Raw genomic sequence first — 9,396 nt, 5'->3', positions numbered from 1 at the left:
AAGATAGTAGCCAAGGAATGGAGGTGTGTGCATTTATTGTAGAATAAATGTGTGTGTTTGTCTCTTATGCTGCTTCTGTTTTCATTATTATTCATATTCCAAAACTTTTGATTTGCTTTGTAGATTGGGAACATTATTTTCTTCAATGGAACATAGGAAAATAATTCCTAAGAAATTTGGAGTCTATCAGAAATGCATTCTGAGATAGCTTGATCATGGGATAAGAGACTTACCTGTTATAAAAGTTGAGTTTAGTTCTCAGCTTTTGCCATTCATTTTCACGTATTGTTGTGTAATTCAGATTATTTTCTTTCATTGAGTGCATACACAGGATTATTTTCCTACCACCTTTTGTATCTGTAACTGTAGTTGTTGCCACTACCTGAAATTTCTTCCCTAAAATTTCAAGTTCTTCGATTATTATTAAATTCTAGTTTCATAACTGTGGTCAAATGATATGTAAAAGTAGAGAAAAAAAAAATGTGTATTAATCATCTTTTGCTATCAGGACTCCATTTTGCCTACAATTAGACTCATTAAACAGATAAAATACAACTTGTAAAGCTACTGATTTTTATCTCATCTATCAACGCCATGTATTACAGAGAGGGCTAGATAAGTTGTGAATGAATTTATTCAAGTTCACAGCTATAGAAAGACCACTGAATTGTGTTTTATTAATGGGAATTAGTAGCAATGTGATGGTATCCAAATGTCATTACATTAATTCCCTAGAAAAGAATAATATGTATAATGGAATTGATTACCAAACATCATATTTTAAATTCAAACTACTCAAGCTAAAAATCAGTGTCTTTCTGAATTTTATAATTTAGAGTCAGGATCATAGTTTCTGAAATTGGGATATGTAGGGGTATAAAGATGGGAGTAAGATTTGATAATACTAGCAGCCTTAAAGTCTTTTTGGAGGCAACAAGAAAAATGTGTGTACTTTGATAGTGTAGGTAGATACTGAAACTCAGAATTACTGTTTTCTTAGGAGGCACCACATGTGAGTGCTGACTCAGACATTAATATTGTTGAGAAGACAGAGCCAACTCTGAGCCCATAATAAGCACCAAATCATTCTCACTACAGGAAAATGTGATAGATTTTAGGAGGATTCACTTTATTTTCCCTTTCAACCAACAACATTTTGATACCCAGTAAAGCATATATTTACCAACTCTTCTTAAATATGGGTGAGGTTTTTTGTGGGGTTTTTTGAGGAAGATTAGCCCTGAGCTAACATCTGTACCAATCTTCCTGTATTTTGTAGGTGGCTCACTGCCACAACAACGGCCTCTGATAAGTGGTGTATTTCCACACCCAGGAACTGAACCCAGGCCACCAAGCGGATCACACTGAACTTAACCACTAGGGTTAACCACTAGGGAACTTAACCATGGGGCCAACTCCTACAAGTGAGTTTTTTTACTTGACGGTTTTTATAGTTCAGTCAGCATTGTTTAAAAAGATAAAACCATTTTTTTGTTGTTGGCACTCTATTCAAAATACCATTGAATGTCTGATTTTTATAATTTTGCTGTTTTACTTGACTTTGTAATTTGTAATAACAATTTTTAAAAGAAAACCTTAAAAACCTTTAAAAATACCCTATTTCTATCAAAATTATATCTTTAATCTAAGTATCCTCTCTAGAACTTAGAAAAGCACCCCACAGTGTCTTCATGGCTGTCTTCATTTCTTTGTTTCGCAGAGTATAGATAATTGGGTTCAAGATAGGAGTGACAATGGTGTAAAATACAGCAAGGAACTTATCCACAGAGTGGTTGCTGAAGGGCCAGATGTAGATGAAGATGCATGGGCCAAAGAAGAGAATCACCACCGTGATGTGAGCAGTCAAGGTGGCCCGGGCTTTGGACTGCCCAGTAGAAGAGTGGTTCCTAACGGTTAGGAGGATCAGACTGTAGGAGATAAGCAAAATTACAAAACAGCTCAGAGAGATCATCCCACTGTTGGCAACAATGACTATCTGCACAATGTAGGTATGTACACAGGCAAGCTTAGCAACCAGAGGCAGATCACAGAAAATGCTGTCCACTACATTGGGACCACAGAATGGCAGATTGACAACAAAGGGTATCTGAAGTCCTGAATGAAGGAGACCTAAGAACCATGAGGTCACGACCAGCAAAACACACACCTTCTTGTTCATGATGGTCATGTAATGTAGGGGCTTACAAATAGCCACATATCTATCGTATGCCATAGAGACCAAAAGTACCATTTCAACTCCACCCAATAAGTGAAGGAGAAAGATCTGTGTGAAGCATCCAGCAAAGGAAATGGTCTTCTGCTTTTTTACCAAGTTCACAATCACCTTAGGGGTGATAAAGGAAGCAAGGATCATATCCACAAAGGAGAGATTCCCAAGGAGAAAGTACATGGGAGTGTACAAGTTTGGGATGTAAAACACTGTGACCACAATGAGAAGGTTACCAGAAACTGTGGCCACATAGATAACTGAGAAGAGTGCAAAGAGAAGAAACTGTATATCCTGGGAGTTGGTCAGTCCCAGCAAAATGAATTCTGACACTTGGGACTGATTTAGTTGTTGCATGGACTCCATTGTATGGTTTGGTCTGGGATGACCTGTAGAGAGAAAGAAGAAAGCACTAATACTATGGAGGTTGCCAAGCTTTTTCATTCCTTTAAGTCCTTTAATAATCTCATTTGACTTTGAAATTTACTGTTATGCCCTGTTCCTCTAAGAAGGAGGACATATAGTCTAAACTGTCTACCTCTAACCCTAGCTTATAAGCAGTATCCTATTCATTTCTCTTGGCTCCTGTAAGCAATCCATGAGTTCAGAGGCATGTGCTTTGTCTTCATAGGTCAAAGGAGATACTACCATCTTCCGAAGCTTTGTGTCTTTGTAGGAGATGAGATACCTTAGACTGAATTCTTGGGAGGACAGAGGAGCTCAGCACAACCTTTTTAAAGTTCAAATTTCAAGTGAATCTGGGAGTTATTTTCCTCCCACAACCACCTTAAGAAGTTCTTGTTTAGTTCTGAATCAGCCCTAGAGTTTTGAAGGGCCTGTGATCCAGCAGATATAAAGCTGCTCTGAATAAATGAGTTAGTGAGGTTTGGAGTGAACCAGATGCCTGTCTTTCCCACCAACCTATAAGTGGGTCCTCATCTCTTCACACTTTTAGAAAGCCTTTCTTATAGAGACTATTTTTTCCTAATGTGACTGTCACTACTTATGTGCTGCTATTGCTAAAACCATTCCTAGAGAGGTCTTATAGAGTCCATAAATTGCAAGCACCTATGGTTAGTCAGCAGGAATGAGTACTTTGAGTCTCTGAGTTGCCCAGCAGCATTTTAAGAAGGGCCACATATTACAGAGGGAGCAAGAAAGACACTAAGAGAACAAGTGACATTACTTGTGACATCTAAATGTCTTGCTTCCTACTTCTAACTCTCATGCCATATCCCACCTGACTTTATAAAATTGCATACTTTTAGTGAACCAAGTTTGACAATTCATATATTAGCTTTTTTCACTAGACCTCCATTCACATCCATGCAAAGCAATACTGACCTGGTGATGGGTGGGGCACAGCCGCCATACTGAAGCCTCAGTCTGGGGATGTCACTGCAATTACTGAATACAAATAAAATTGGTAGACCATTATGGCTCACTCTGGAGGTGGAGGCTGCTGCTCCTGCTGCTGTGGTGTGTGTGTTTATGTCTGTGATATTGCAAAAAACTCTGCCTGAGTAAAAAGTGGAACAATTAATTACACAGAAGAGAGGCATAAGATTGAAAGCTGTGGTTTCTGTGCTTTCATAAATTAAGATGTGAGAAGAATAAGTATGATTTTTGGCAAGGACACTGAAATAAAGACAGAAGACTGGGACAGAGAACCAGCTGTGCCTCCAACAGCTGGATTACCGTTCTCTCTGGGTCTGTTTTCCAATCAATAAAACAAAGTGGTTCAGCTCAGTCTCTGACTTCCTTTCAGGCCCAAAACTTAATGTGTCTACTATTAATGGATCTATTATTATCCTTATGGATCTCTTCTAGCCCCATTTCAGACTTTTATTACTTAGTAGCTAACTTGACTTTTGATCAACTCAAATATAAATATCAGATTGTTTGTCTAGCAGTTTCTCTGTGACAGATCTTTTATCTCTTCTCAGGTAGTATTTTCCTTGATTGTGACATTTTCTTCACTCGAGGTGCATATTGCACTGTTTTGCTCCAAAATGCTCATGCTTCTGGTCATCTCTCTGTGGTTATCCCCCTCTAAAAGTATCTTAGGGTCCAAAACATTTGTCCATTGTCTATATTTCAAAACTTTAATATGTGCAGAACCTTTGAGACAGATCTTCCACTTCTAAGATCTATCATAAGGCAGTGATTATGTGTATGTGAAAAATCTTCATGGTAACATTATTGTATAAGAAAAGAAAATCGGAGCAATCTAAATGTCTTGCAATTGGGGCTTGCTTTCTTAAATGAAATATAAAACTGTTAGGATACAATGTTATGCTAATAATGAAATAATGTTTTAGAAAACTGTTAAAGAACATGGAAAATATTCACGATTTGAGTGAAAAAAGGAAAGTTACGATACACTTTGTACACTATGATCTCATTTTATAAACATTAACTGTGTATATAAACATACACATATAAAATTTATATACTTTATAAAATATTGAACAATGCAACAACTATTTACAAGGAGATATTTTGGTTGTTGTGATGTGAACAGCAACTAAAGAAGTTCAAGACCTAAATATCCCTTCGTAGGATTCCCATGAGCTGAAAATGTTTGTGATCAGGTTGATGTCTTTGGAATAAAAGAGTGTTCAGTAGAGATCTAGAAATGAAGGATAATGAAACAGAATAAGTAGGTTTGTGGGGGTTTTTTCCTTAGTGTAGTTCAGTTCCAAGTTGTTGTAATCACTTATCATTTTTAACGTGCCTGAGGGTTTCCAAGGAAGTCTGCAAGCAGTCACTTGTTTGGCTAAAGAAATATAAGATTGAGACCTTGGAACTTCTTGTCAAAGTTTGACAGTGACTTGCTTAGGAAGATTAATTTAAGAAAAAGTTTTTTTTTAGTCCTACCCTATTCTATCCTCAAAGATCAAATATATCTTTTATGTGTAAACATATAAAGTAACTTATAATTAGATATTGTATTTTATATTAATAGAAAGATAGATAGACAAGATGTTACTTAAAGATGGTTGTGACAGGTGTGAGCAGTGGAAACAGCTCTCTCTAGCATTAAGGTGGGGTCATACCTTGGACTTCATCACTAACTCACACTTTGCCCTTAGGCAGATCACTTCACCTTGAAAACTTGAGAAACTAATATACAAATTCAATGACCAGTAAATGAGATAAAGTGTGAATATGTTTTGTGAGATTAAAATCCTATACGAATCAGAGGCAAGATTACTATTTAGTGTATTTCTCATGGTAATTTCTGTACATGTAGGTTATAGCTTATTCTATGACTTGAAGGCAGGAAAGTGATTGAAGAGTGATCACAAAAAGTAACAGCACAGAGAGGGGGACAGTGACACATGGATTTTAGTACTTTGATAGCAGTATTAGTAACCACAGCAGGACCAGGGGGTGCACAGTAGAAATAGTGTAAGAGATTGTTGCAGCTAAGGATCAATCCCAGGGACACAGATGGTGGGTGGTAGTCAGGGGGACTGTGAGAATGTGAGAGGGAGGTATAGGATGCTTTTGTAGAAACAGCAGATTACATTACCAGAATGCAGAGTCTGCACCTGGAAAGAGGACATGCAGCGCACACATAACCGTTACAACACTACAGCAGCTTTAGAACACGCAAAGCCTCCCTCCCTAAAGCGTTATTTGTTTAAGCAGCAAAATAGTCAGCTATTTTTTGTGTTTTTTCTGCCAGGAGACCAAAGGCTCAGAAGATCAGGAGCAATTGAATGCCTTCCTGCCTTTGCTTCCAAAGTGGAGATGCCATAACTACCAAATACTTTTAAATGCTCCACATTTTGTTTGTACTCAAAATTTCTTAACTCTTGGCTGAAATGTAGTATAATTCCACAGTTAAAATATTTCTAAGAATTAAATGATTTGGTGAACAAGGACACAGGGGGACTATGCTGAGAACACAAAGCTCCAGGTTAGCAAGAGATAGAAGGAGTGAAAAAGAAGTGTCTCCTACACCTGTCTGGTTGTAGTAACACAATCATTGCCTGCTGTTCAAGGAAAGGGAAGATCTATTTTAGAAGAGATGTTGAAACTGTTGATTCAAAGAACTTTCTTTACACTATGTGAGAGAATGGGGGAGTATGGTGAATGAAAAAATGGGTTATGATCTCCAACCCTAATTAGCACAACAGACTGACTGAGGAAATATAGCTTGTACTTAATGACCAATCATAGAGCAACTGAAGAAAGTGTCCAGTCCTATAAACTACAGTTCAGAGAAGGGATGTATCCTCCTCACTGATAAAGTCTCATTCTGACGACTTAGTTTTACTGGCCAGAAACCCGTAAACTGATGGAAATAAAACGTTTATAAGATTGAAAATAAAGTACATATTTGATAAAAAGTTACAGTGTACTAGTCCTTTGTTAAAATGTTAGCTATGATAGAGCTTTAAGAGATGTGCATGTCTGATTGCCTGCCTCCTGACAGGTTACCCCCGCAAACCCTTCTTCCTTTCCCCTGCCACTTCTTCCCCAGCTTCAGTTCATATCTCCTAGTTGACTTACATGATCCCCAGACTTCTGATTGTCAGACCCATAGTCACTCCCATTATTCAAGTCTTCGGATTAAAGCATTCCTTGAATATGAGTTTCTATAGTCAAGGTTATGGTATCTAGTCTCCAAACATGACCATTGGATAATGAGCCATATATACCAGCATTTAAACCCATGTGTAATCCTTTTGTCTTGAATTTGAGCTAGGCTAGTGACTTGCCCTTGACCCATAGGATGTGATAACAGTCATATTGTGTGACTGCTAAGTCTAATCATGGAAAACTACAGGGTCTGCCTGGGCCTCTTGGAACATTTCTCTTGGGTCATTCCCTCTGGAAACCAGTCACTATGTTATGAGAATCCCAAGCTACATAGAGAAGCCACACGCCAGTGCTCTCCTCAGCAGTCCCAATTGTGCTCTTGGAAGACAGAAGACATCAATTTCCAGATGTATAAGTGAACCACCTTGGAAATCCAGCCCAATCAAGCCTTCAGTTGATTCTAGCCACAGCTATCACGTACCTACAATTGCATTAACAGGTCCAAACAAAACCATCTAGCTGAACACCGTCAACCCACAGAACTATGAGAGACAACAATAAATGTTTTAAATCATGAAGGTTCAGGGTGTTTGTTACACAGCAATAAATAACCAGAATAAGTCTCTCAGAAGAAGAGCTCATAAATGCCTGTACATGCCGCATATTTACCCATCTAGACTCACTTTATCCTGACTTGCAGCCCTAAAAGCTCCACTTCAACTACGACTGTGCACAGCAACTTTCCTTCTAAATAGGTTGGGTCTAGTCAACTAGCATGTGTATTACAACACAAGTTATCTGCTGCAACCCAAAATCATTTAAAAATGCATTTTATAAGCCACTTCTTTAACATATACAAACTATTGCTTCCTGACATTGGTGTGATTAGGAAAACCCTGACTTAAATTTTAATTTACATTCCACCTAGAACATCTCGATATACTCAAATTTTTATGACTCACTATTACATTTCTTTACTGCAGCGTTTCTCAGCACCATTAACATTTTGGGCTGCATAATTTTCGGTTGCAGGGGCTGTCCTATGCATTGTAGGATATTTAGTAGCATCCCTTGTCTCTACTTGCTAGTTGTCAGTAGCATCTCTTCAGTTGTGACAACCAAAAATATCTCCAGATATTGCCAAATGCCCCAAGGGGGACAAAATCATCCCTGGTTGAGAACCACTGCTTTATCCTTTTCACCCTCCATAGTAATTCTAGTACTATTGATATTGGTCACATTTCTACATCTAGAATCTGTATCATTTATAGGTTCTTATGAAATGAAAAAATGTGACAAACACATTGAGCATCAAAATATTCTCCGTATCATCCTCAGGCCTTTCACTTACCTGTTTCAGATTATTCAGCACAGAATCCAGGAGAGGACTGCAGGGAATGGTGAATTTGGGTTGGGAATGTCAATCTTTTCAGGATTGTCAGAGGTACAGGGCACATAGATTTATTTATAAGCTTCTGACAGAGATTTTATTTCCTAAAATTCTTTGACTATACTCTTATATCTTATGGGAAATTTTGGTGACCTGATGTTGAGATTCTTTCTGGGAATCTTGTCACTAAATTATATTGTAGCTTTGGAAAGTATTTTCTGCCATATTTATCTTAGTAATCACAATCACAGCTCAATTGTGACAGAAGAAGCTGTTTACCTGGATGAAAACAAAGTTTCTCCTTACTTCACTCTACATGAAAAAAATTCCAAGTAGACTAAATATAAAAATAAAAAAGTATAATTATTATCAGTCAAGAAGAAAATTTAGAAAAAAATATTTAGGGTTTGGAAGATTTTAAAAAGGAAAATAGAAAACCTAGAAACTATAAAAGAAAATGTGGATATACTTGGCAATCTACTTAAAAGTGGTAAATGATATAATACAATAGTAAGAAGGCAAAAACTTGAATGAGTAAATGATTTCAAAATATACAAGAGATAAAATATTAATATCCACAATCTGGAAAGAATTCCTCTTAATTGTTTTTTTAAAAAGTAACCATCAAAAATTTAGAAAAACAATATGAATAGGAATTTCATGGAACAGTTATTCTAAATAACCAATGGACCTGTGGGTAAAATGCATGATCTCATTAGCAGTGACAAAAAAAAATGTAAAATAAAATAACAAGATATCATTTCTCTTCTAAGTGATAAACACTAAAAGAGATGTAACACTCACATTTGATGAGGATGTGATGAAAAAGACATTCATGTTACTACAGAGTTTTTTCTTCTTTTGGAAATAAATTTGGTACACTTCATTAAAGGGAAAAACACACTTTCACTATTTTTTGGTAGTCTAGCCCGTGGAAATAAAAGTAACAGCATATAAAGATATGTCTGTGGACACTCATTTCACCACTCTTTAGGTGTCAATAAAGAGTAAGAGGGGAAAAGTAAAGGCTCCTCCATAAGGGAATAGTTGAATATGTATTCAACTATTTGGAACCAAAAGACCACAAATAACCAAAATGATCTTGAGAAAAAAGAAGAAAACTGGAGGTACCATGCTCCCTGATTTCAAACTATACTACAAGGTTATAGTAATCAAAACAGAATGGTATTGGCATTAAAAGCAGACACATAGATCAACGGAACAA

General features: G+C 36.9%; 1 protein-coding gene across 1 annotated transcript; it reads right to left on the bottom strand.

Annotated features, from left to right (window-relative positions):
* Positions 1–1,645: 1,645 nt before the first annotated feature.
* Positions 1,646–2,647, bottom strand: LOC103548538 (olfactory receptor 4K17). The gene has a single exon (XM_008516355.2). It carries the CDS (start codon positions 2,591–2,593, stop codon positions 1,646–1,648), a length of 948 nt encoding a protein of 315 aa, XP_008514577.2. The 5' UTR covers positions 2,594–2,647.
* Between the last annotated feature and the right edge of the window lie 6,749 nt (positions 2,648–9,396).

The sequence above is a fragment of the Equus przewalskii genome, chromosome 1 (genome assembly GCF_037783145.1).
Source record: "Equus przewalskii isolate Varuska chromosome 1, EquPr2, whole genome shotgun sequence".
In the NCBI taxonomy this organism is placed as follows: Eukaryota; Metazoa; Chordata; class Mammalia; order Perissodactyla; family Equidae; genus Equus; species Equus przewalskii.
This window is presented reverse-complemented; position numbering and strand designations above follow the sequence as displayed.

Excerpts from the sequence above, each read along its gene's own strand:
- LOC103548538 (XM_008516355.2), bottom strand. The coding sequence starts at position 2,593 with ATGGAGTCCATGCAACAACTAAATCAGTCCCAAGTGTCAGAATTCATT.